The 27,728-nt window shown below is 36.7% G+C and overlaps 1 protein-coding gene across 4 annotated transcripts; it reads right to left on the bottom strand.

Moving 5' to 3' along the window:
- Window positions 1–2,465: 2,465 nt before the first annotated feature.
- Window positions 2,466–19,157, bottom strand: LOC128890447 (transcription factor Maf-like). 4 transcript variants are annotated; one of them, XM_054148920.1, is made up of 5 exons: window positions 16,427–19,157; window positions 12,721–13,255; window positions 9,972–10,306; window positions 7,665–8,145; window positions 2,466–6,226 (listed from the first exon to the last, which is right to left on the bottom strand). In XM_054148920.1, exons 2-4 carry the CDS (start codon window positions 13,235–13,237, stop codon window positions 7,741–7,743), a joined length of 1,257 nt encoding a protein of 418 aa, XP_054004895.1. In that variant the 5' UTR covers window positions 13,238–13,255; window positions 16,427–19,157; the 3' UTR covers window positions 2,466–6,226; window positions 7,665–7,740. The 4 variants fall into 4 exon arrangements, with proteins under 4 accessions (XP_054004895.1, XP_054004896.1, XP_054004893.1 ...); XM_054148921.1 differs by having other exon boundaries at window positions 17,344–19,157; XM_054148918.1 differs by having other exon boundaries at window positions 17,517–19,157.
- Window positions 19,158–27,728: the final 8,571 nt, after the last annotated feature.

The raw sequence follows: 27,728 nt of genomic DNA, 5'->3' as shown, positions 1-27,728 counted from the left end.
TTCACGTTTCCGTGGGTTCATCGTGCACGGTCTTCCGAACCGTTTCGTTCCACGTCGGGCTGCGGGTTTCACCGAAAGAGGTGAACGTTTTGTTTACCGACGTTCCATCTCGATGGATTCATCGTCGAGCGGCGGTGTCAGCAGAAACGGCGTTGCAAATAAAGTGAGGGAAGCGAGAACGACGGGGGTGCCCCCGCGTACGTTCATGAAAACGCGTGCCAATGTTTCGCGTTTTTAAACCGAGAAACCAGCCAAATGCGCGCGATAAAGGGATCTAACGTGGAAAATCGTAAATCGCTCCGATCAGGGGTGGTAGAGTAACCTCTTATGTTTTCATAATTTTATAGGCCACAAAATTATCTACAAGAAAGCCTTGCGAGTGAAATTTTCGAATTATATAGCTTCACATACAATTAATAATTAAATTTTGGTGTACAATCGTATAGAAGACCAATTTTTTCGGAAATGAATCGTAAAATATTGGTTTCTTGAAAATGATATAAGGGAGCTTTTTTTTATAGAAAATGAAATTATCTACAAATATGTTATATACAAATTTTTCATGAAACGGATCTTTCTGTAGATATTCTTTTTTTTCCCCTGTCTGTTTTATGTCGCATCGACTACAAGGTCATTAGCGACAGAACTATTTGCGATTTTTTATATTTTAGAATATATATTGATATCTTTGAGGAAGTCTATTGTATCTCTGATGTGGTCCTGCACTGTTACGGCTGAGTCTGGTTTGATTCCGTATTTTTTCCTTTTCTGTTCTATTTCTTTACATTCGTATAATAGGTGGTTTACTGTTAGACGATGGCTTTGACAAAAATGACATTTGGGGGGTTCGGTTTTAGCGATGAGGTAGTCGTTGGTGATTTTCGTACGGCCAGTTCTCAGTCGAGACAATACAGATTTTTCTTTCCTGTTGAGGTTTGTAGTTGGTATTTGCTGATAGAAGTTCTGGATGATGTTGTGAATTTTTGTTATGTTGGTTGTGGTCCAAATTTTATTCTTCAATTTGGACTTTCTTAAAATATCTGACATTTAAAAAAATAACTCATGAAATTTCCAATTTAGAATTTAAAATACAATTACCCTTGAATATGTCAGATAGTTATAATATAATTAATATGCATCATTTTTTAAATAGCCAAAGACTCGAGAAGTTTGAATTAATTTCAAAAAATAAACAATACATCTGCTCCCTTTGATACAACAGTAAGAAAATAAATATAATTAGAAAATGAAAAGAAGATTGATAATTTATTTTCGTAAACAATCTGACAATATAACTAAAGAATTCTTCAGTTTCTTATTTTATAAGGAAGTTAATTTTGCCTTAAAAAAACGTATTCGAGAACTAAAAATTGATTTCACTCCCTGACACTAGGATTAGAAGAGTATAGGATGACAGGAACGAATCCTCAGCGTCGAATTAATCGAAATACGAAACTGCTGGTTGCACGTGTGGCGAATATTTGTTGCTCCGTGGCACGGTGAGGTTAATGAGAGAGGCGAAGAAAGAAATAGAGACGAGGAGTTTGTTGGTGCATAAAGGAATGAAGGGGATTCTATACCCAATGCTCGTGTCTGGCTCTCAAATGAAATGCTGAGGCTGCACATTGCACGTTACACCTAGGATCACGCGAAATGCGAATCGCTGCTAACCAGAACTTTCCGTTCCATAGTCTTTCTCGTTTCACTCCTTTTCTTTCGTATTTCAGGCCATTTTAATTAATCGATTTCGTCGTTTTGCTTCTACGCCCTCGGATATATTCGCGTGCGTGTGAATAGGGTTCGTTTAACGTTTTAGGGATGAATCTTTCTGTGATACTTGTCATTGATTTGTGAAATTAAACTGGTGATCGAATGTTGAATAATTTTGGTAAAGAGAAGATAAATTTTGTTGTCTTAGTTGAGCCTCTGTTCTAGGATATTGATGTGTAGCTTCTCTATTTAGAAATCACCTTTAGAATTACAGAAATTAAAACTATGAAGCATATAATAGTCGTGGATTTATAAACAAATAATGAACGAGATTTTCACAGTAACAATTATAAGAAAAGAGAGTATACTAAAGCTTAGAACCTCTATTTAGATTAGCTTCAGAATTTTATAAAGAAATAATCAACAAGATTCTTATAGTAATTCTTGTAAGGAAAAAAGGTGTGTTGATTAAGAAGTCGCGAAACTTGGAAGAAAAATATTTACAGTGACCATAACAATAATTGGGTAATAATACACGATCACGTTTATTATTATTACTCGATAAATGTTTCGGTTTCTGAACACATTTTTCGTAGAATCTTTTTAAAAAGAAATTCAATGGAGTTTGGAATTTTGTTGATATATTAGCGTACTCGTACTCATTTTTTTCTATTAGTAGAAACAGAATTATTGTAACAAGTTTCAAAGGAAGGGACGCATGAGGGGCTCGGTGAAATAAAGACTTGTGCTGCGTGTATCTGAAACTGCCGTTGTCGGCATTTATTTATAATAAGAAGTATAATAATTATTTTATGTACACATGAGACAATGTAACGTGAATTAAAATATTCTTAAATCGTATCGGACACGCCACGATCGACACAAACGACCGAGTCGCAATCCAACGCGACAAAACAATAATATATGCTTCGTATGTCATCCGATATGACAGTGGCGTAATTTTTGTATCAACCTCCTCGCTTGCACCCTTGCACAATCCCCAAACAAAGAATACGAAACAAAAGCATCCACTAATATATATATATTTAAAAAAAAAAAAACAAAAAAAATAAACGGATACTTAACAAATACTTAATTTTCAAATATTCCTGCAACAACGTTTACTACAACGCGGGCAATTGCAGAGAGAACGCACTCGCCACAAAATTTACGCCGCTGTTTGAACGCAAAAGAGAAAATAAAAACAGCCCCATCTCGTCCAAACATTCCCTAGAAAATAAACGAAACGAATAACATGGCCGATAATTTATAGAGCTACCGTATACAGATCATTTTGTGCCATAAGTACGGTAACGTGTTATCCCAAGAACAATATTTGACCAGGACCCTGATCGAACGGGGGCCCCCTCTAAAAATTCAATGCATAGGAAAGCTCATTTCAATGATTTTTGTATGATATACGAGGAATGAGCTTTGTTTGAGAAACTTGATATGATCAATGGTTGACAGCATTGAATTGATTCTTTTACACATAATTTTTTGGTAGGATCTGTGACACACACAGGACAAGTAAACTAGCGGGGATATTTGTTAGCTGAATGACGATTTCATGCATTTCTGGTGTATGCTAATATGGAATAATAATTAGTCTATTTTTTGTTAATAGAATTAATATGTTGACATTGATGAGATTTATGGGTTAATATTAATGAAATGAATATTTTAATATTAGAATATTACATGAATTATTATTATATTAATTAAATTAATGTATCATTGAAATATTTATTTACGAATAAATGAGTATATTAATTAATTATTATGATATTAATGAAATAAATATATTAATTAATCGATTAATGTAATAGTATTAACATTCATATTTCATAACTGTGTTCTTCATATTCGTATGCACCATAAATATATCAAATCCGCAGGCTACTGATCAGATTAACTACAGGCAGAGATGAGCAAAATTGTATTCGAATAATAGATGACGAATAGTAAAGCACCCTATAGCAATTTAACTGCATGTTTATTCTCTCACACAGTTACCCAGGTCTCATTCAGTCGATATAAAATTCCACGTCATTTAAAAATTTTAATAGCAATTTTTATCGAACAAATAACGAAGCAAAAACTATTCACTTTTTATTCGTCATTCAAAGTGTCTATCTAGATAAGAATTTTATCCATTTCTGACTGTAGGTACGGTGTATTATTTCCAAATTATTGTCCTGTTGTGTGTTATTTTCTAATTAACATTTCATTGTCTCGATGAAATGAGATTGAATTTGAGATACGTTTTCAATTTGTGATTCTCTTATCATGGGGCCCCTTAAATTTTGTCGCGGGCCCTGCGAAGGTATAACACGCCACTGCATAAGTACTAAAAACGATATCACCGTGTCGTGTCGCGTCGGTGCGAAAATGCACCGACACGACTTTGTTATGCAACTTCTGAGATCCATCGGGTCTCGCGTTCTTCGCCAAACGCCACCCTTTAAGGAGACAGACACTCGCACTCATGCGTGCACGATCGAACGTCGTAGGTACTCTAAGTAGAAGCAGATCTCGCCGATTTAGTCGAGTCAGTATCGAATCATCACGATTCGAATCGTATTTCCTCCTAATTCTTGTGATTTCCTAAAGTAGCGTTTCCCAAACAGGGATGTTCAATCAGAGAACATTTTTCTCATTGTTGTTATAAATCAATTCGGAAGGGTAGATGTTATTGCAATTTTTTTTTGCTTGGAATTTTCAATATTTTTAGGTTTGTGAATTTTCTCTCCACCAACATTTACATTCATTTAAAGTTATTTGGGGTTTTAGCGAATAATAAATATAAAAATTCATTCTCGAATTTTAATGAAAGTTTGATGGATTTAAAAATTGACTCTTCTATTTTAATGGTATCATTATGAACATAAAAAGTTACTTTCCTTACTTTAAAGTGTGCCTATTTTCATGAAACTGTAATGACTATAAAAATCAATTCTTCTACTTTTTAGTGCGAAGTTGAACCTAGTTTGGGAAACGCTGGCCTGAAGGACAAGTATCGACATGAACAATCTTTGGCTCTTTAACTTAATACTAATGGGCCTAATCGTATATTCTAAAAAATTTAGCCACAAAGAATACAACTAATTGTTTTTCCGCAATTTTCTGTAATTTTCTGTAATTTTCAATGCAACACATAATAGAAATTCTAAAAACTTTTATTACATTCCGATTTAAAATAAGCTCCAGTGCTTCAATAGAGTCCTTTGGAATAATTCAATAATGCATTCATTTAAAAATCGCGTTTTAAATTATTTAACCAAAACTGCTGTTGGAATATATAATAATAGTATGAGTATACAAATTAAAAAATTGCTCCGGAAGAATTCAAAGCCAAACACCACCTTCGTCGATACTAGTCCTTCCCTGCGAAAACGATATCCATCGCTGAGGATAAACGATGACATTCGTAATGTCTATTTACCAACGAAACGATAAAAACAACCGTAGCCAACGAAACTTGGCTATTACCTAAAAGATTCTCAACTATCCGCTTCAAAGTATAAATTTACAGAATGGTCGTTCTATTAACGGAAAGCATCCTCGGTGCTGCCACAATGTTCAAGTTCAAGGACATCATATCCCACGTACGTGATTGTGTAAAAGTTACTACAAAAACGTGCGAGGAATCATCGGAATTTATTTACTAATTAAATTACTATTTAATACAGTAAAACTATTAAATGTATAAACGATAAATTTTACTCTTCCTTAGATAACATTCTTTTCCATAAAGGGTTGAGATTACAGTTCAGAATGTTCGATAAATACATAAAGCTTCTAAGACTAAGATATATAATAATTTCAAATTTGAAATAAATTAACTAAGACTAACTTGCAAATTTATATTAATTAAAAATCTCTCGCACACGCTTCTATATGCACCTCAAATTTCTCGAATCTTCCCGTGCATTTAAAACTTAAAAAACGCAACAAAGACACCAGCCAGCACCGAAGGCTATCCACGATCATTCGCGTCGTAAGAATAAAAATGATCTCTTTGGCTAGAAATTAAATAACAAATAGAATGAAACCCTTAAACGCTACGTTTATCTTCACGCAAGCTTTCATCACTGTTCCTTTTTTTTTTTTGTTTGCGCTACGACAAAGTACAGTTTCCTCAATATATTTATTTTTTTCTCTTTTTTGGTACAATATTTGGCAAAGACGTTCAGTCTACCACGAGCATATTATCCATATACCTATGCGAATAGAACTAATTACCTTTAATCTAATGATACCTTAGCTACGCCGTAACTCCGTGGACACGATTTACAAAGTCATTATTAACAGTCAAGGCCCTCGACGTGGCTTTAACGAAGCTGCGTGTAGAGAAAAGGGACGAAACGAAAGACGACGGAGAACTGAGCGCTATATACACTTAGACGAGCTTAGAGATGTGCTTAAGACTTAAGTCTCGATTGAAAAAACTGCTTCTCGAAGGAATACTCGATTGCCTGGCTGGTCTTTTTCAACCCATCGCCAAGGTATGTCGCTGTGAACAAATTCAAAAGGAAAAAAAGAGGAAAATAAAGATAACGTATCGTTACCAATTCGTTGTTTGGACGTTAACAAATAAGTTTCATTGAACTTTCTAGCGTTCTTTAGTCACTAAATAAGACTTGTTTCGTGAACACTTCTGCAGGTTTCTATGACGGTGAATAGAATTATAAATGGTTTTACGAAAGGCTAAAGTCCCCTTTGAAGATATTTTCAATTTGATTTGGAACATTATAAAAATTAATGTATCTCGGCACAGAAACGTCTGGAAAATTGTCTTAATTCTGACACAGGAACTCTCCATGCACGGCATCGAAAATGATTGTATATCGATAGTTGTTTTAATCATGCACGAGTTATACTTTTATGCGCGATCATACTTTTAAATATTGTAAGCAGAAAGGCTCTTCTTTGAAAGATTAAACTGGAATTACAACTTGATCCGACGGAATAAGTAAACGACGCGTTTAATCCCTAAGAACAAGCACCTCAAATTGTTCCTTTCGTAAAATATACAAAGAGAACTAAATACCATGATACAAAAAACAGCGTCATGAAACTTTAATTGGTATTCTGTTGTTAGTTATTATTTTTTAATATCGTATATATACACAAAATAAGCGTATAAAAAAGAATTGACGAACAGAAATAATAATAAAAGAACGTTGATATAGCAGCAGCGAAAGAGACAATAGAATAAAACTTGTTTAGAGCGTCGGAAGAAAGTAATACAACCCAAATAGAGATCGATACTTAACCTTCTATTGCAAGAATTTTATTTTATCTGTCCTCAGTTATTTATACGAAACTGAACTAATTATTTATTGTTTCATTTATCATACATCACAAGTGGTTGAAATTGGATTCTATTACAATCAAAATGGAGATCGATACTTGACCTTCTATTGCAAGAATTTTATTTTATCTTTCCTTATGTATTTATACATTCAATGTTTTATTTACGTCACTCGTCACGTGAATCAATTGCTTGCATCCTCACTTTAAAAATGTAATTGATTGAAACTGCATATTATTACATAGATACCATCGTACAAAAATTATTAAGGAAAAATCTTACGAAACTTTCGCGAAGAATTTATAGATATTTATAAAAATAAAAGGTTAACTATGTATAAATAGGTCGAAAATTCAAAACAAGATGAAATATGAAATTAATCATTAAATTTAGACAAAAGTTTCTTCAATAGATATAGAGGTTACGAATAATTATAGGACTGACAAACATAAAAACTAAACAAAAAATTTCAAAAAATTGTCTACCATCCTGAATCTTTAAACCACAATATCCATATATTCATCAAACAACCTCCAAACATGAGTCACATCAACAACTCGATGAGAATACCAAAAGAACACGACGAAAGAAAAATATTGCCAAAAGAGGAAGTATACTCGTTATATTCGTCACTCACCCATCGAGAATTTCACGATCAGACGACGTCGTGTTTCTCTTCAGGTCCAGCAAGCGCCTCCTCGGCGCTGTCGATGTCACAGGTAGACCTCCGGGCTAGCAGGCGCTGGTTGGTGTTGCTGTTGCGACTGTTGTTGCTGTTGCTGGGGCGGTTGTTGCTGTTGATTCGATGTCTGATGCTGCGGCGGTTGCTGGGGCTGGGGCTGGGGCTGCGGTTGCTGCTGCGACGCCTGTTGCTGATGATGGCTGTGATTGTGGTTATGATGATGGCTCTGTCTGGCGCGTAGGATCTCGCATCGCTGCTTGTAGAGATCGCGCTCCTGCTGGACGCGGGCCAGCTCGATCTTGAGCCGTTGGAGCTCGTTCTGCAGGTTGCGATTCGTCGTCTCGAGGTCGTGGCGTTGCTGGAGCCGTTTGCTGCGGCAGTTCTGAGCGTAGCCGCGGTTCTTCAAGGTCCGTCGCTTCTGCTTGAGGCGCACGACCTTCATGCAACACGAGAAATTCATTTTTACGGAGTGGAATCGATTTGTCGCCAGGTTAGAAGGTCTTCTTGTTGGATTATCTACCATTACGAATTGTACAAGTGCGTTTCAGGAGAAGGTGAAAACGACGTGATAACAGTATCGATGGTTTGACGTCTCAGGAGGATGTATTACTGTGAAGATTTCAAGGTTGTGAACTTAACAAGAGTTTGTTTCTTTCTATGAAGCATCTTGAAATGCTTATTTACGGTTCTTTGTTTCTTTTTGATTTTATATTTATTTTTTAATAGTAAAGTTCGATAGAAATTAAATCAATTTCGGTGTTCATTAGAAGACTGCAGATGTTTATACATTCGAGATAAGTAAAAATGTGATTGAGTGCAAAAATATACGTTATACAATATACATATATAAATCAATATTACATGAATATACATACAGTCAGTTTAATAAGTATTCGTACACCAACCCGTTTAAAATAAATGGTTCCTGTACGAATACTTATTCCACTGACTGTATATTATACAATTATATTCAATCAATTATTATCTGAGTCTATAAAAATATGAATTTGCATAACCATCCGCAATCTAGTCATTACATTAAACAGTGCAAAATAGAATTAATAGCATTCGAATGTTACACCCTTCTGACACCAAATTTTCGACGATAATCTTTCAACGAAGAGGTTTACAACGTGGATTCTATTGGTCGCATGTCTGACCATAGAAGGAGTCATTCTACTGTCGCCATATCCACTGCAGGCTTGCTCTCCACTTATGTTTCTTAACCTTGTCGGGCTTTCTACGAATTCTTCTCAATTCATTTGTGCTTTGACATCGCAATTATAACGGTTGATGCTTTTTAAAGGTCCTGGATGTAAGCCAAGTCCATTTGGAAGTGGATTCTAAACGTCTGATAAAGCTAGTTCTCAATTCATCAGTATCAGCTGCAAGAAGCCACATCACGAGAGCCTTGAATACTTTTATCACGAGTTTCTGTTACAACTTGTACAATTCGTGAATCTTAATCTCGCTTTTACAGGGTGAACTAATTACAAGGTGCCCTCATAGATAATAAAATTAAATTTAATATATTCAGTTTGCGTTATATTAAACAAACTTCTTTTTCTAGAATTTTTCTTTTCGTGGTGTAATGTGCATAGAACTATTTTTTGATTAACTTTGAGACTAAGATTCTATTCTAAATGTATCGCAGGATACATTCGTCACAGGAAAGATTCGTCTTGAAAGTGTTTGTATCACGAAACAAATTGATATTTTACATTTGCATATCGAATATACCTATTCCTTGAATTTTTCTTCTCGCGAGGAATATACAGGGAAATAGACAACTATTCATATATAAATAAATTTTTAAATTAAGATTCCAGTCCAAATGTATTCCATGGAGAAAGAAAGATCAATCTTCGAAGGAATTGAGCAGTCTTCAAGGTTTGGAATTTTCTTGAAAGCAAACACTAAATTCTAGTTCAACAATTTTTATAAATAAACGTACCTCAACGCTCCCCCACGCCCTTCTTTGAAACTCTCCATTAAGCTCAAGCCCGAAACTGATATTTCTTTCTCTTATCGATACATTTGAATCAATCTTAATTTCAAAAATCTTTCTTTTTAAAAAAGTACCTAAATAAAACATATAATTTTATAATGGAGTCTTGCGCTCTACTTGCAAGTAGAGGACTCACTGGAGCAAAAGAGTTGAAAAAACAAATATGAAAATAGAAGGCAAAGCGGAAGATGGCTTTCAACGTAAAAGAACAAGACATTACCGGCGTGGAAGTGGCGTTAAAAAAAGTAAGAGACCTGACTCACCTCTTCCCGCGGGCAGCCATGGAGGCGTTTGTTTAGTTCGCGCACGGAAAGGGACATGAGCAGCTCGTCGTTCATGAGTTCTTCCTGGGGGTTGTTGCTGCCGCAACTCGGGTACAGGGCACTGCCTGTCCTGTGCGCGGGACTAGGTCCTCCAGCACCGCAAGAACTCACTGAACAAACGCTCATCGGTCTTCCCGGTTGCATAGGTATGCCCTGCATGCTGTCTTCCATCCCCGACATTCCACTTCCGCCCGCGGGAAGCATCCCGCTGCCTGCGCCCGTGCCCCCGTAGTACTCTAAGTGACCCGACATCGTGATGTATCCACCTGCGACAATAACATTTGTCGACTTCCAGTTTTATTCCCCGAAGTCGTTTTCCCTTACTATTTACACTATTCTTAACCCTTTGCACTCCGAGCAATTCGACTATACGCAGATAATCAACTCCAACACCATTTTTCTTAGATTTCTAAGTTTGGGAATGGAAAATTCTTGAGTTTAGAATGGCCACGAAGAACTCTTTGCAGTTTCTTAATTTTGTTAGCATTTAGGTTAACGGAAATTAATTATTGGCCTTCATTTGATTACTTATACGAAGTTGTTTGAAACGAACAATGGAAAACTAACGTATTCTTCTTACTTTAACGCGAGGGTTTCGTGTGGGGATATTTAATAACTTCACAGATTCAAAAAGTAGGAGTCTTGAAAAGCTAATTATTTTTTAGCTTTGAAATTAGTTTGTTTATGGATATATAAATAGTTTTCTTTCAAAATTTATTTAAAAATTCATAGAGTAGAGGATTGCAGACTTGTCTTAGTGATGAGTACGAGACCTGCATTTACAAGTAGTGTTAAAAAGATTGGATATTTTTGTTTCTCTAATTCTGTTTCTATTTCCTTCTAGATCATTGGTATGGTTAAGAATGTTCAAATTTCTGTATTAAATTGTTGAAAAGATTGGATATTTCTATTTCTATTTTCCTTTAAATCATTGGTATGGATTTAGAAATTATCTAAGGAATAATTAAATTTCTTGATGGTATTAAGGACAAAACTGAAGTGTATATGCCATTCGTTACGAAAGATGGTCAATAATAATAGTTATAATAAACGATAATGATTATTAAAAATGGTAAATGAAGAACATGAATTATGAAACTTTAAATGTTTACATTTTTCAAAGAAGTCTAGCTAAAAGATTCCTCGTTCACAGGGATAACAAATTTTTATCAAGTTTTACAGGTCGAAAACAGGTCACATCGCAATATTTTTGTATAATAATATCGCGTTCCTGTTGGCTGAGGGTAATGCAGGTGCATGTAGAATTCCACTGACCTCACGATCGCGACCACGGTGAATCACCGTTTCAAAATGTACTAAATTTTCTGCGTCGAATAACTTGAACGGAGCCAGGTGCTGATTCACGAGATTGCTTAAGAGTCGATGATACGAGTGGATGTTTTTGTTTGCATTTTCTGTGCAGGGTGTCTGTCATCTTTCTTGGAATAATTATTGCAGCTCGGTGTTCCGATTAACTGGCAATAATGTTTCGAAAGTTGATATCAAAAAGGTGATAGTTGTATCCTAGTAGCCTCAATTTATTGAAAAGAGTAACAATTACGTAACAACATTTGTCTAATTGTTATGCTACCAAAAATATAGTCTGAAACCTAAGTATACTCTGTTGCAAACGTAAGGAAGTAAATTACTAATGAAGATGTTATTCTGTTCTACATTTTTCATTAATAGTTTACATACTTGTGTTTATTATTTGTGAGTAAGACGGAATTCCAAAGAAAACACTTTATGTTTGGTCTGAAGAATTCCTTCGTTTTGGACGTGTATAATGTAGTTGAAAATTTTATTTAAGAAATGCATCCATCTCTCAGCTTTCTACTCCTCTGCTATAATCCACAATTTTTCCATTTTCTTTTATTAAGAAACTCACTCTTTTTTTATTTATTCCTAAAGTCCTAAACGTAAGAGCTGAAGGAAGATCCTAATGTTTAACCAAGAAGATTAAGCAAACCCTTCTAACAAACTGTACTTTGATTTCAGGTTGGATTCTCTTTTTTTTACAAACAATCATCTACGGAACCAGAGTATGAGTCATGACATAAACGTTAAAGAAGGAAGAACGTAGTTGGAAAATAAAAGTAGACAACTTACAAAGAACGTAGAAACGTTTAACAAAGAAAATTAAAGTAACCCCTTCTAACAATCTGTATTTTCTTTTCAGATTGGATCCACAGCCCACAATAATTTATGGATCAAGATTATGGATTTACGGTAATACCTGTCTTATCGTTATCGTGGCTTACGTTTCAACATCGGCAACAAAATCTCAAATCAAACCATTTTATCGCGTAAAGTACCCAACTAATGTAAATTTCTATTTCCCATAAATATTCTTACCTTCTATGTTTATTACAGAAATCTATCTAAATTAAACGATATGATTAATATTTTCAAATAAATATCTCATTATAAAGACAAACAAGTGTAAAGTTTATTCATGTACATATTTATAATGAAACATTCATTTGAAAATAGCAAACTAATCGTTTAATTTAGACGGATTTCTTTAATAGACGTAAAAGGTACGAATATTTATGCGTATAATATTTTTTAGTCTAATTAAAACTCATCCTCTTACCTCATAAATAAATATATAAAAAAAAAGAAAAGAAAAAAAAACATGCCAAACCTCAATCCTCAAAATCATCGTTTCTCCACTTACCAGTGTGCCTGGCCTGACGCTGCAGCTGATGGAGGTCTTGGAAATGATGATGCGTGGGCGTCGGATGCCAAGCCTCGTGATGATGCTCGGGCGTCTGCTCCTGGGGACAATGAGGCCTGAGGTCGAGCGGTTCCTGTCTGAGGGACTGCGTCAGCCAGCCCATACCTCCGGTGCCTGGCTGCATCTCGTCTTGGGCCAGCGAGCCTGGCTGCTGGAGATGCAAGAAGAGGCCCCTTTCGCGGGAATCCCGTTCGCCGCGATGCAACTGCAATGGCGGCGGCGAGGCAGAGACCGGAGGCGTGTCCGGCGGTGTTCCAGGATGCGAGAGGGTCGTTAGGTGAGAAGCTGTACCCGGCGGTGCCTTCACCAGGACTCCGTGCTGCACCTGAATGTGCGGCTGCCCGTACAGGGGATGAGGTTGCTCCAATTCGTGCGCCGGCGGCGTCAGGGGAGCCAATGCCAGGCCCTGCGCCTGCACCTGGCCAGGTAACTGTACCACGCTACCGTTCACCATCATTGGTGAGCTGATTCGTACCTGCACGGTGAAACAACGGTTCGTTAGTTTGGTTTAGGTTGGTTCAGTCTGTTTAGGGTTGTAATATTTTGAGGTAGGAGCTAAGTGATGGAAGATTTGTGCAGTGCTGCGAAACATTACACGAATTGTCTTGTGTAGATGTGTAGAGTCGGGTTAAATTGCGAAGTAACGTGTAGAGTTGAGATAATATCTGAAGGTGTCAGAAGGTGTTGAGGTGTCTAGATATTGAGGACAATGTTAATTTTACGTTTATTTGGTTAGAGGGGAGTTAATTATTTAAACATTTTTTAATATCTTTGGAGAGTGAATAATTGGGAAAGATTTGTATAATGTTTTGTTCTTAGGTAGATGGGAGAGTTACATTGTAGAATGTAGTGTTTGGGGTTGTGTTAGTGCTGGTAATTTTTTTAAAGGTAATAGTATTTTTGGTGGGCGAGTGATTTGTGTAATGCTTTAATCTTTGGGAAGCTGAGAGAGTAATGTGTAGAATTAGGGTGTTTCGTCTTTGATAATTGGTAAAGTTGTACTGTAACGAGGAATATTTCAAGTTGGGGTAGTGTTTGAAGATGTCCTACTTATTTGAAAGTTTCCCAAGCTTTGTTTTTGAAGAGCTAGTGAGAAACTTGTGCTGTCTTGTGATTAATCTTTTGCAAAAAGTGAAGCTGCATTGGATTAGACAGAGTTCTAGGTTGGTTAGTTGTTGAACGTATCCTACTACAACTAAAATTTAGTGGTAGCGTATAGTAAAGTGAAACTGCTATTGTTAAGGAGAATTTAGGAGAGATTTATTCATCAATTTATTTGAACCTGACCACTTCTTCTCGATGAAATAGTATAATATTTGTGTCTTCTTTCTTTTGGTTTTTGAAAATAAGTAAAGTTTTATTACCCTGATGTATAACTATAGTAACCATTATCGTTATTCAACAGTTTCTTGGAGAAATACTAAGAAGCTTGTGCCATGTCTTTTGATCTCTTATAGTGAATGATAATTATCAAGTGTGTTAACTACTATAGTTAAAGTACAATATATAATTTCAAAGCTTTTTAGAATCTAATAAGATTCTGGAAGAACCATATACTTCATCTAATTTCTTAGAACCAACGATATTTTTGACAATAGACGCGTCATATCACCAATATGATCCCTAAATGTAGATAATATCGTCAACTTGAGTAAACAGCGTATCGTTTATAATTTATGTCGAGCCCATAGTAACTATTATAGTCCAAATACTGAGTCTGAATATTTCTCGGTGATAATTACAGCTACTATTAATTATTCATCTATAAATTTGTTACAAAGTAGCATGAGGTCAAATGTGAAGAAAATGTTGCGATTAGAGTACGCAGCTACACTGTTTGTTATCAGAAGGAAGCCACTATCGACAACTTTGTTTATAAACATGCGAAAAAGTAAAGATCGGAAATGTACAGTCAGTAGTTTAGTTGTCAGCGATATTATTCGTTGCATACCATGCACAGTATCCTAATATATTCATCACTTGAAATCAAAATCATTTAATCCGCGATGTGTTAGTTATCGACATATTTAAATCGACTAACTCGTCGACCATGAACGATTTCGACTACGTTCAGATATTGTCGAATGTCAACATAATTCCCAAGATAGAATGCAAACTCTGAATTAATTTTGATTTACTTTTAGTTTATTTCACAAACACAGTTCTTAATACATTTCTTCTTCAATATTTGAATATTATACAATTAACGCTTTTGGGAATGACAAAATTGTAAAATGTCACCCATTGGAGCGATTAATAATGAAATATCTAGATTTAATTCGTATAGAAGCTGTACGATTATATCATTTGAAATGAAATTTAAATTCCGTAGGAAATTCAAAAGATACAATAATTCTTATCATTCAGTGTATTTAATATTTGCCTTCAGTTAACATCATCGTTAATAATAAAATTCCTAGATTCAATTCGCATAAAAGTTGTCTAATTAAATCACTTGAAATGAAAGTAGGATCCAGTAGTATTTAATATTTTTGTGGCTGAACGTCAACGTGGAAGGACGAGCCCACATTTTTTTCCACATGAATTCGCAACGTTAGGTATAATTGCAAGCTCGTATAATGCAAACGGTGCACGTGACTTCATTTACACGCGCGAGCTTCAACGTCGGCGGAAATTATCAGTACGAAGCAGATAATAACGCACGTGAATGAATTCATCATCTCTATATTCGCTAAAAATATACGAAAGGGCAACCTTGTGAATGACGTTTCTTTTTTTTTTTTTTTTTTTTTTTTTTTTTAATAAAAACGTTTCCCATTCCGCTTTTGTATATTTGCATTTTAGCAGAAAAAATGAAAACATGAAAGGATAAATTGGATAAGTTACAATTTCTTTTTTCCATTGGATGCTTGCAATGAAATTTAATTTTCGACACTTCCCTTGTTACACTCCAATTTGTTGTGGTTTCCACTTTTTTTTTACACTAATTTTATATTCCATTAGTGAAAGGGATCAAAAGAAATTCATTGAAACGATTAATAATAATTATTTTACAACTGTAATGTTGGGGAAAGTTGCTCGTTTGTCGTAAAATGAAAATACAACGCCGAATTATTAATTCAACGACGAAGGCCTTCTTTAGTAAAGTATTCAACCTAGAATAACGTTTCTATAATCTCTTTGATATTGAACTTCCTAATTTATTCTTAGCCCTTAATTATCGTCTATTTATCAAGGATTGATTTTATCAAACTTCACTATCTTATCTAATTATATAACATAATCTAAATCTTCTTAAATTTACATTATGTTCTAAAGACTTTTCATCTAAAGATGAATTATATATATTATTAGTTTACCACTACTACAATTTATACCTACTATTCATCCGCCATTTTACTATTAATTCTCAATAATTAGTTTCTATTTAGTCAACTTTCATCATACAATTTTAGTGTTATTAAACTTTGAAGTAAAACTTGAAGTCCTAAAGAAGGTTCTCTTCTCAAGAAGAAATTAATAAGTTGTACTCTGTTTTCACGACTAACGAGAACCCGTTATTTTCCTAAACATATACTAGTTGATGTTTCATATTATCAAGAAAAATGATTATGGCGTACTATATTTATTAATAACCCGCACACTGTGGAAATCTTACATAAGTAATTTGCCTGTGTTACTACACCTTGAAACGTGGTTCACTTGTCCGGTCTCCACTCCCAATGATTCAACACTATCCCAGTCATCGACACTTGAAATTTATTTTATTGGTATGATTATTAACAGTTTAGTAGAAGTATTACATTTCCTGTGTTCGATAATCTGATTATTATGTATCAAGTCCAACTCGAAAAGGTTCAGCACAAGTTTCTGACATTTGCCTAACATCAAACGGGACTGAGAATGTCTATTTGTTATTATTACAAATGAAACGTGTTCTTAGATGAACGTTATGGGTTAGTTACTTTGTAGTATCGAATAATGTTAGTTAAATTCGCCAGTCTCGACACAAGCTTTATTTGTTATAACACTGTGACTCTTGGATTAGATCTTTAGATATTTCAATGCATAAAAGTGTACGATGGTTTTTTTTTCATGGAAATAAGAAATTGAGAATTTTAATGGGATTACTCTCTAAATTTAAGAATTTTGAAGAAAACGTTATGTCGAAAGTATAGTGAAATTAGTTACAGTCAATTCATTATCAGAATGAAATTATAAAGTATTAGTAAATTATTAAAAAGAATAGATTTAATATTCAGGCACTCGCTGTATATATAAAATAAAAATAAGATGATTTAAATCATAAATTAATCAAACTCATCTTCGTTTTATTCTTAATGTAGTTTTTAAATTCAACAAGGATATCATTCATAATTTTCACAATAAAAAATACTCACAGTACTCTTTTATGTATCCAAACTTTTCAATCTAAACTTCGAATCCTAATTATAATAAAACACATATACGTTAAATACCAAAATAAACCGTCAAAAAACATCAGTTCTCAATAATCAAAAATCAAACAAACCACCATAAAACACCCAACTAAAAAGAATACCTCAACATGAAATCCATCTACGTATTTAACAGTTACAATACTTAATCGCAATCCTGAAGACTCTCGAATCCAAGAAAACTATCCAACAAATAAAACGGTCCGTCGTGTCTTTTCGAGTCTTCGTTCGTTCGCACTCGCGGGCTCCTCTATCGATACAATTAGCGAGATGGATCGCCGTTTAATCCAGACTCAAACAGAATCGAACATCACGAACCTCTCGTTTGACGTCGGCGGGATCGAGATGATCGAGAACAAACTCCTGTACGTATTCCCTGGCGAGATGGTCCTCGGCTTCCATCTTAACCTCGTCGACCTCTACCTCCACCTCCTGCGCCTCCACCTCCTCTACCGTATCGGTTGCGGCCGCATACGGGTGCGTCTTCTCGCTGCCACCGCCACCTCCACCTCCACCTCCGCCGTCGCCACCTCCTCGACAACTCGTCACCGTTTGTTGCGTCGTGACCACCTTCCCCAAACGACTCCGCCTAACGACGCGAATCCGCTAACCGCGATCTCGTCGCGAACGTGACACCGATTATGCCACGCCACGTGAGCTGACCGATCGATTCGCTGGATTCACTGAGATTCTCGGTTCACGAGACGTTTTTAGACGTTCAGGGATCTTCTGTTCTCATGGGAATAGCCCTTTTGGAAGAACGAGTAGGGATTGAGTAAGTTGGATTCTTTGGTTGATGGAGAATACAGGTTGCTCGAGGACGATAAACACCTGCGAGCGTTTAATGCGTGTGTATTATCGCTCGCGTGGGAATCCCTGCCGCGCGCGGCGGTGGGTTGAGTAGATCGAGACGTGCTTGGTCAGACGAGGGTAGAGGGTACGAAGCGTCTGGAGTTTGAAGATCTTTGTGGCCAAGGGATTTGATTTACCGAGGCTTTGACCTTCTGATGCTCTGGCTTTCCGATGTCCTGATGCTGTAAAGCTTTGACGTTCAAGCTTTGTTCTTGAGCTTTGAATTCCTAATGTCCTGATCGTCTAAAGCTCCCTTTGGCCGGCTCTCTGAACTTTTCACGTCTTGATTTCACGTCTTTAGTCTTCGATATTTTTGAACTTGTAGTGTCCTGAAGTTTTAAAGCTCTGTTCTTCTGCTGCCCTGAAATTCTAACGTTCCAGTGCTCTGAAGCTTTGTCCTTCAATTGCTCTGAACTTGTAACGTCCTGATGTTTTAAGGCTCTGTTCTTCTGTCGCCTTGGACTTCTATTGCTCTGATATTCTAAAGCTCTGTCCTTCTGTCGCCCTGAACTTTGAAAATCCTGATATCTTACAGCTTTGATCTTCAGTCGCCTTAAACTTGCAACATTCCGATGTTCCAGAGCTCTCTTCTTCCGTCACCTTGAACTCCCAGTGTCCAGATATTCTAAAGCTTTGACTTTCAGTCTCTCTAAACTTGGAACGTTTTGCCACTCTAAAGCACCTCCCTTCCTCTTTTTCTCCAAAACAGTCCGTTCGTTTACGTCAAGCACCTCCGAACATGCACCAACCGCGATGATCGTGTCGCAGGTATCCGAACTCACTGTCCGAAACGCGGCGAGCGTAACCGACCACCCACTGGCATCACTGTCACCTACATAGCACTGGCCCGCCTCGATCTTCCCGCCAAAAAGTGGTCGCGTATCGACGTTCGATCCCCCAGCCCGTCGACCTGCTCGATCCCGGCGAATCAAATTCTGGCGAACGCGAGCGGCGCGCGAGGAGCGTCGCGGGGTGCCCAGATACCTCCGGACACCTTCCCTCCGCGCGGTTTCTAGCGCGCACACCAGCGGAGCAGAGGCACCGGGAAAAGGGAAAAAGAAGACGCCGTGGTAAGCAGCGCCGAATACGTCGTCCGAGTGGTGACTGCTCTGACGAGTGTAAGTGGAGTGAGACTCTGCGCGCAGGACAGAGTGACGTCACGCGTGGGCGTGTCCGCCATTACTCGACCCTCCGCGGGGTGCAACGATTGGCTAAGTCGGGAAGGAGTCGCCATTTGCACGCACCCACGCTCGACCCCCACCATCCACCTCCACCTTGTCACTCCCGGCACGAATCCCTCCCGTGCCCATCGCTCGAGGTACCATTAATTTCTAAAGTGATTATTATAATTTTTCAACGGGCACGATGCTCCTATCCGCCGCCACCCACCCTTCGAGCACTCCACCCCTAACCCCTCGAAACGGCGTGCCCGTTTCTCCTCCGCGTTCTCTCTTTCTTCGGGATTTCAATTTAGCGCCGGTCGGTATATAGGGGTTGACCTGTTATCGCGCGACCGCGATCTCGGGATCGGTGGATGTACGATTTTCAACGAGGTACGCGCTTATGCAGTCGGAGGGACAGGGTGGAGGGTCACCTGAAACCGGGGATGCTACGCGTGCGGAGGAAATGCGTCGTGGGTACGGAATTAACGCGAACGGCGTGGACGCGTTAAGCACTGGTGACCGACGCTTGAAACTTTTAATGTAGCTTTGAGCTTTTATTTTGCATGACGTGATATTCATTTTGAGAAGTCGTGGTTTCAGAGCTGAACATGACTTGCTGGGGAGATTTTTGTTTTATAAGGGAGGTACGCAAACACAACGCACGTATGCTGCTCCTTTTATACACGAGAGAATCGTAAAAAAGCTCCCTGAACTTCTAATGTACCGACGTACTAAAGCTTCTATTTTCCGTCGCCTTGAAATTCCAAGCTTCATTCTTCTGTTGTCTTGATGTCCCAAATCTCTGTTCTTCTGACGTCCTGATGTCTCAAAGCTCTCTTCTTCTGTCGCTTTAAACATCCGATGTCCTGAGATTCTAAAGCTCTGGTCTTCTGTCACTTTAAACTTCTGATTTCCTGAGATTCTAAAGCTCTGGTCTTCTGTCGCTTTAAACATCCGTTTTCCTGAAATTCTAAAGCTCTGGTCTTTTGTCGCTTTAAACATCCATTTTCCTGAAATTCTAAAGCTCTGGTCTTCTGTCGCTTTAAACTTCCGATGTCCTGAGATTCTAAAGCTCTGATCTTCTGTCGTCCTGAACCTCTAACGTCACAATGTTCTAAAGCTTTGGACTTTCAGTCGCTCTGAACTTGTAACATCCTGAGGTTTTAAACTTCCGTTCTTCTATCGCTCTGATCTTCTAACATCCTGATGTACTAAAGGTCTGTTCTTCCGTCACCCTGATCTTTTAACGTCCCGATGTTCCAAAGCTTTGTTTTTCTGCACGCTTTAAACTTTGGATGTTTAGACATTCTAAAACTCTCTTCTCCCTGTATAAAGAGAGGCACGTATATATGTAATCGAGATATCGCTTCGACTTCTGACCAGATGGGACAACGAGAGGTTACATCGAGTGACCTTATTCCGATGAATCGAATCGACGAGGCGATCGTGAACGAATTATCGTCGGATAATGATGCTCACTCCCTTCGTCAAAGGTAGAGAAATGCCACAGGCTTTTCATTTTGCGATATTACCGAAGTTCGTAATTATCGGATCGGTCCCAATTGAAACGCCAAGTATTCCGCAAGAAGAATAAAATGATTAAAAGTTTGATTGTAGTTGAAACCGAAGTGAAGTCCTTAATTATAATATAGAAATCTACAATATAGAGTATAGTATAGAATTCTATATTATAATTAAGGAAATTATACTGCTAGTCAACTTCTCGCCTCTGCACAGTACCAGTAATTTATTCTCATACTATAAGTACAATCAAAGGAAAACACATTCGATCACCTTGACAATGCAATTATAAAACCTCTATTTCGATCGATTTTTAAAATATTTATTCTGCTTTGAATCTAGTAGATTCATTCGAGCAAATATTTCATTAACAAGTGTAAACATAAAAATCTCTTCATTCAGAAATCAATTTCAGAAACGTTACACCAGCTACCATTTTCCTATCGTCCACCGTAAGAAATTTAAATTCGATTCATTATTATCTGAAAATATTATCGTTCCTACCGATACTCCTCGCGCAGATCGAAGCTGCACCGATTGCATACGTTTCGTTTTTCAAACAAAGGCTTGATTCGCTGGCAACGCGCGCAAGGGAAGAGTCGAGCGACGGCGCGAATCACGAACTCGCATCTAAATAGGTTTCCGCGAATGTCTACGAATCTACCCCCGCTTAGCAGTCTATATTCTATACCCATTTCTCGGACGGCACGACTTTAAAATGCTTCATGAATATCAAATTTTCGTTCTCCCGCGCGAGAGCCTCCACCGGCACCCTCCCCTTGCTTTGCGTCTGTTCTCGCCCTTTTCCCTTTATTTCTCATTTCCACCCGTTCGCGACGCTTGGAAACGAATTTGTTGCGCGTGCTACGACATGCACTTTGCACTTTTAATAAACACCTTCGGTTGCATCGTTGCGTTGCACTGTTACGTGGTTAAAAATAAAAAATGCTTACCATCGGAGAGTAAATATTTTTGTCTGACAAAGATAGTTTTGGCTGGCCTTTAATTACGCGTGGTAATGAGAAAATGTAGCATACCAAGTAACTCAGAGGAATTGTGATAGGTATTATGTGATATGGTAAACAGACGTCAACAGTATATCAATTGCCTTTTTCTTACTATCAAATTCAATAAATGATTTCTACGTGAAAATATTAATCATCGTTCGTCTGTATAGTGGAATTTAGAGTATGGTTGATTAATGACAATGCTCGTTTTATTTTGTGAACGGACTTGATTGACACGCGAGAGACGAATTATATTAAAATTTGTAGTCAGTCAATGCTACTATCTCGGTTCTAAAATTATTTAAAATTCTAGTTTAGATAGTTCTCTAAAAAAAGTATTTAAAAAATAGGACAAAAACGTTTAATTAATTATACGAATAACACTGCTTTTCAAAAATTAAATAACGAATATTTCTGTATGATGCAGTAGCAGTTGTCGTGTTCTTCTAGCTTTTAGAATCTTTCTCTGTGATTAACAAATTTTATGCTATGATATTAAAATAACATTATACAGTTTTAAGAATGAAAGTTAATTACATGCATGGCACTGCTTCTCAAAAATTAAGTGGCGAATATTTCTGTATACCTTAATAGATATTTAATTTGAAAGTTACGTTCTTCTAGAAATTACAATATTTCTTTGTAAATAACAATTTCAAATAAAATTATACAATATTAAGAAATTTAAATCTGAATGCTCTACGACATCGAAGTATATTCTATACTTGACTGTAACCATCACTGTAATTGAGATTTGAAAAAAAAAAAGAAGAGATAAAATTGTAACTCAACGCTCGTCCGTGTAACTGGAACGCATTACATGACTCCCTAGTAGGCGAAAAAGTACGCCAACCATTCCGAACTGGACGTGCAGTTGCAACCATGTCACATAGTTTATTTTTCTTCATAATTCTGAATGCAATTCCAGAATGATTCATAGAATTTATATCAATTATATTAATACATAGAATCGCGTAACAATAATAATTTAATAAATTCAAGGAAATAAATGCATAAAATAGAAGAAAAAGTTGAAGGGAAATTTCATGAGATATAACCATAAGTCAAAATAAATCTGTGAATTGGTGAACAAATTTAAATGAATGATTTCTTATGTACTCTTTAATTTTTTTGTTTAATCCCAGATCTATCAAGCACAAATTACGAGTACAAATATATCATTCATGAACACCTTATGGTTCGTCCTCCTGAACAATTACCTAGATGACTTTTTATTCATTCAAAGTGAGATGTATATAATTCACTTCCTAACTCAGATTGCAAGTCTTGTAAATTAAAACAAGAAATAATAATTTATGTTATATTTATTTTTAAAAATTTGTATCTAGATAAGAAAGTCCCTCTTCCACCAACACCAATTGAAATGAAACACAACTACATATAAGGAACATTGCATTGATGGAACTAAATGAAGGGTACAAAAGTGTTCTCAGCCACTTGTGTGCTTAATTCGTGTATCTTGCTCCTCGGTGGCTGTAGCTACGTTTGATTGTAGCTACAGTACGGGTTTAGCGAGCCCGAGGTACCCGAGTTATACGAGGGAAGGGGACAGTGAGCCCCAACAGATATGCAAAGGAATGTAAGAGATACTGTAAACGGTATTAAAAGTTCAGTACAAAGAAATTTCAAAATAATGGAAGAAGTATAAATCATATATATAGCACATGTTGATTGGAACCAATTTAATGACGGAAAATGTTTCTAAAATAAATGCAAACAAACAATTTGTGTCTCGTTGAACGCAGACAGACGAACTGCTCGTCTGGTGGAATTCCAATGGATGGTGGATCGATCGAAGGAGACAAATTCTCCATCCGAGGCACCGGAAGAACCGAAAAGAAGCGAAGGAAGCTTTAAGGTCTATCCGTACTTTAACCGTGGCGGGCCAAGGTGACAAGACAGACAGAATTTTGTTGGTCTAGACGGCAAGTGTCGCAAAGAGACCCGAAATAGAGAACGGTGAGGACGACGATAGGATTGGCCATTTTGTTGAGCGAGGAATTTGTCGACGCTGCACTTTGACATCCTCTACCCATCGTTTTCTTTTCGTTCCCCACTTCATCGTTCGGCTTGTACTCGATACGTTCGCGAAAGAATACAGTTGTTCTCGTACACAACGAACCTAAAAAAATTGTTCAGGGCCCACGGGGACGTGGCAACCGATTTAAACGAATCGTTACGGTCGATGACACCTGATTCTCTTTGTGCACACCTTTTGTACTTACCTTGCACTTTTGGTAGTATATGTAAATCGAGGGATGATCGTTTTGCAGTTTCAAAGAAGTAGTTATTTGTTTAATTTGTGATAAGTAGAGTGCGGATCTTTATGCAAAATAAAATCATGGCGAACGTGCCTACAAAAATTGAACCTGAATAGGAATTTATTTTATTCTGCAAATATTATAACACGAACTTTATACTTTCAATCTTTTTAATATTCTTGCAAATTGTTTGCATTTTATAGGCTCTTGCGCATTCGAATTTCCTATAAATGCATAAAGATTCGCAGTCTAGTGATAAGATATTAATTTTTAACTCCACCCCTCTTGGATTTATTTTTTAGAAACAAGCACTGAAGGTTTTCGAATTTGTATTAGTATCCCTCTAGGAATTAAAAAAACATAATTCTAGAGAACTTTTTGAAAAATACTACGAATTTTATAGATATTATACACAAATTTCAATATTCCCCAGTGACAAAGGAAGAGCAAACTGAAAATTGATAACGTAACATCCTTTATTTGTTTCAATATTTATAAATCGGAGTTTGTGTTAGTAACAATTGATAATTTAACATCCTTATTTACTCAATTTTCTATAAATTCAAGCATCACTGTCCAAGAGTCTTTACTCGACAAATTCCATTCATCCTGTATTCATTTTCTTGCGTTACCAAGGATTTATAAATTAAAAACGAATAATACTTCAATTCACAGAGGGTTTCATCTTAAAAAGTTTGGAACTACAGCCACCAAATAGTACGATCCCCATCGTTCGTCACTCCGTGATTCGACGATCAATGTCACGTGCCGTGATTTTATTTACTCGTCGGTTCCGATTTACTGCGCGAATAGGGACGTATACTTGAAGAGGATCGGTTGCGTCCTGGGAGAGGTCGGGAAGGATAACGGAAGAAAGTTCTGGATATATCGGTAATTTCGAGTCGTTCGATGAACGACTGGATTCCATGGGAGATGGATAAATGGCCGAGATTGGCATTGGAGTTAAGATCAAAAGAGCGGTCCGACGTATTCGTCGGAAGAGATAGAGAGAGAGAGAGAGAGTGACTCGAAGGTGGAGAAGGAGAGCTGGAACTTCCCTGTTTGGCTTTCGAATGCAATTGCTTGTCGTAAATCTCGCGGTAAAGTTTGTTGTGCGCCAACCAGCCCCCAGACGTTCCACCAGATGCGATAGATCAGTCCCTTGACCTCGCGGTGTAAAAGTATGATAACAAGAAGGAATTACTGTCATATAAGAAGATCGGTTTCGCTTATTTCTTACTTCCTTCGAGTTTAAATTTGTTCCTACGCTGGTACTTCTATTCTATTGTAGGGCAAATTTTCAATAGGATTCGAGGAAATCGATGCATGACAGTTAAAGACAAGCATAGAAGAGAACGATCTTATAATTACTCTTCGATTTTTTTTTTTTTTTTTTTTTTTTTTTGATCAAAACATGACATAATAGAAACCAAACGAATTTTAATTCAAGACACTATATGTCAATTTTGGTAAATTCACTTGAAGTATCTTTAGATTTTAAAGGTATTAGGTGTAGAAATTAAATCGGTTCATCTAGGTTCAATCTATAGTTATTTTTATAATTTAAACAGATATACTTACACGTCAATTTGATACGTTAAAGTATCAACCTTAGTGTCAACCTTATTGTTATTCTTCTATAATTGCTGTAATTATAAATGATTTAATGTAAAGATACAGAATCAATTTCTACACCTAGTAATCTTAAAATTAATGGGCTATCACAAATAAAAGAAACAATAGCTTCTTTGAAACTGCATAATCATCATCCCTCAATTTATCTATACACACAAGCATGAACGTTTGAAAAAATCACTAGATTAAATAATGAGATTTAAAAAATCATTGAAATAAGGACTATCCTAATGATTATACAATAGGACAATTCTAATTTAAATTTATTTAAATGAAAAAAAATTACAAAACAATTGCACGAGGCCCTAGACATCGCCTATTTCGCCACTGATTTTTAATATGTAAGTTTTTAGTATTACATCTTAGCACAAAATAAAAAAAAAAACCAGTGTGACAATAAATATGGAGAGTCTATACGCCATATTGAAAATTCTCGGACTCGGTCACGATAGTACAGTATCATTTTGGCAAGTCTAGCTGGCTAGTTCTGTGCATCATCTGTGTTACTCCATCAAGTAAAAAGGTTCTCCGAAATTGAATAACGAAATGTGAACACTCGAATGATCTCGGAAACGATCTCTCATCGTTCTCACTTCGTCACGCGTACTTCGAAACGGAAAATGTAAACAGCCGATAATGTGATCATTCTAATCAGAGAAAAATCGAAGATGGACTGCCACGCGTCGTCGAACGTTCGTTAACAAGGTTATCGAATAAATATATTGCGCAAGCGTTGTTTCGTCAGACTTCGGTAAATCGAAGTTGAAGGGAAGTGAAGCATAGCGATGAAGTTTAATTTTGAAAGAATAGTTGATGCAGTTTCATTTGCAACGACAATTTATTCAGGTGTTTTTGGATTGTATTAATAGTTGCTTCGTTGCCTTTCTCAGTAGCGTTATTGTAAAATAGGTCTTGGAATTGTTAAATTATATTTGTAGGCCAAATATAAAGTGTTCTTCATTTTTTTTTTTTACAGATAAAATGTACTTAACTTCTTCTACTCAGTGCACACAGAAATCTTTAATATATATTTACAATATATATTATACACATTTGACATCTATTTTCTACATTATTGCACGTCATAATTGCATGTAATTCGCAGCCTAGTTATCAGAGACATTATATAATTAAGACGTATACGTCGTCTTGTAAATACAAGAACTAAAATTATTAACCAAAATGTCGATGCTTAGTTGAATGATGAAGTTAATTAGTTTTTGAGTTACCACTACCACGGGTTGTAGAAATATTGTTAATAAATAAAACGCGATATCTCAAACATTTCTGTGTGAACTAAATTCAAAAAAAAAATTTCCAAATGCACTTTGAAACACGCCTGAAATATTTTCAAAGATAGAAAAGAAAACACATTCTTCTCCGTAAAATAAAATATCTCGTGGAACAGTTATTGTTTAGCCTGCTTAAATTGGTAATTTGGTTTACCACGTTAATTGCTTTTGAATCCTCGATACATTCAATTTGCCAGGAGTTATCGCGCGTGTAACAATTTCCTCGCAGGAAAAACCTTTCTATCGGCTGTAGGTGGGTTCGTTGGTAGGTTGGCTTGCTGGCTGACTGGTTGGTATCGATGTGCAGGCTGGCAAGCCAGCTATGCTGGCTCAGCACTCTCCCTCGTTCCTCCTCTTCCCTTCGGTGCCAGCCACCTTTACTCTTACTCCTCTCGTAGTCTTAGCCACGGTCTCATCCTGAAACGCGTTCATAAACTTAGCCTCCCGAGGGCCACCAAGCCGCGGGCCGATGACTTTTAATTTGCATCGGGAAAGATTAACGCCTCGTGACCGCTCGTCGTCCCTCTGGACTCGTGAGGGATCCAAATCGTCTTCGATCCATTCTTTATTTATTTTCGCAGGAAGAAGATGAAGGATAATCGAAGCTCGCGTGGAATGTCTGGAGAATTACGATTAGATAGGGGATGTTTATACAAATACATATTTTCACTGATACAGAAAAAGAATTGAAACTTAAATGAATGTATGTTTTATAGGGGTGTGCGGGATTCCTGAAAATATCCGGGACTCCCGAGAATGTACGGGATCTCGAAAATGT

The sequence above is a fragment of the Hylaeus anthracinus genome, unplaced genomic scaffold (assembly GCF_026225885.1).
Source record: "Hylaeus anthracinus isolate JK02 unplaced genomic scaffold, UHH_iyHylAnth1.0_haploid 12000, whole genome shotgun sequence".
Taxonomy (NCBI): Eukaryota; Metazoa; Arthropoda; class Insecta; order Hymenoptera; family Colletidae; genus Hylaeus; species Hylaeus anthracinus.
The sequence above is the reverse complement of the archived record's forward strand: the minus strand, read 5'-3'. Positions and strand labels throughout refer to the sequence as shown.

What these genes read in the sequence shown, in the direction of transcription:
- LOC128890447 (XM_054148918.1), bottom strand. Translation starts at nt 17,600, where the DNA reads ATGGAAGCCGAGGACCATCTCGCCAGGGAATACGTACAGGAGTTTGTT. An exon ending in GCGTCAGGCCAGGCACACTG is followed by an intron (nt 10,307 to 12,720) that starts GTAAGTGGAGAA and finishes TTATTGTCGCAG; the next exon opens with GTGGATACATCACGATGTCG. An exon ending in CGCGGGAAGAGGTGAGTCAG is followed by an intron (nt 8,146 to 9,971) that starts GTCTCTTACTTT and finishes TGTTGCATGAAG; the next exon opens with GTCGTGCGCCTCAAGCAGAA.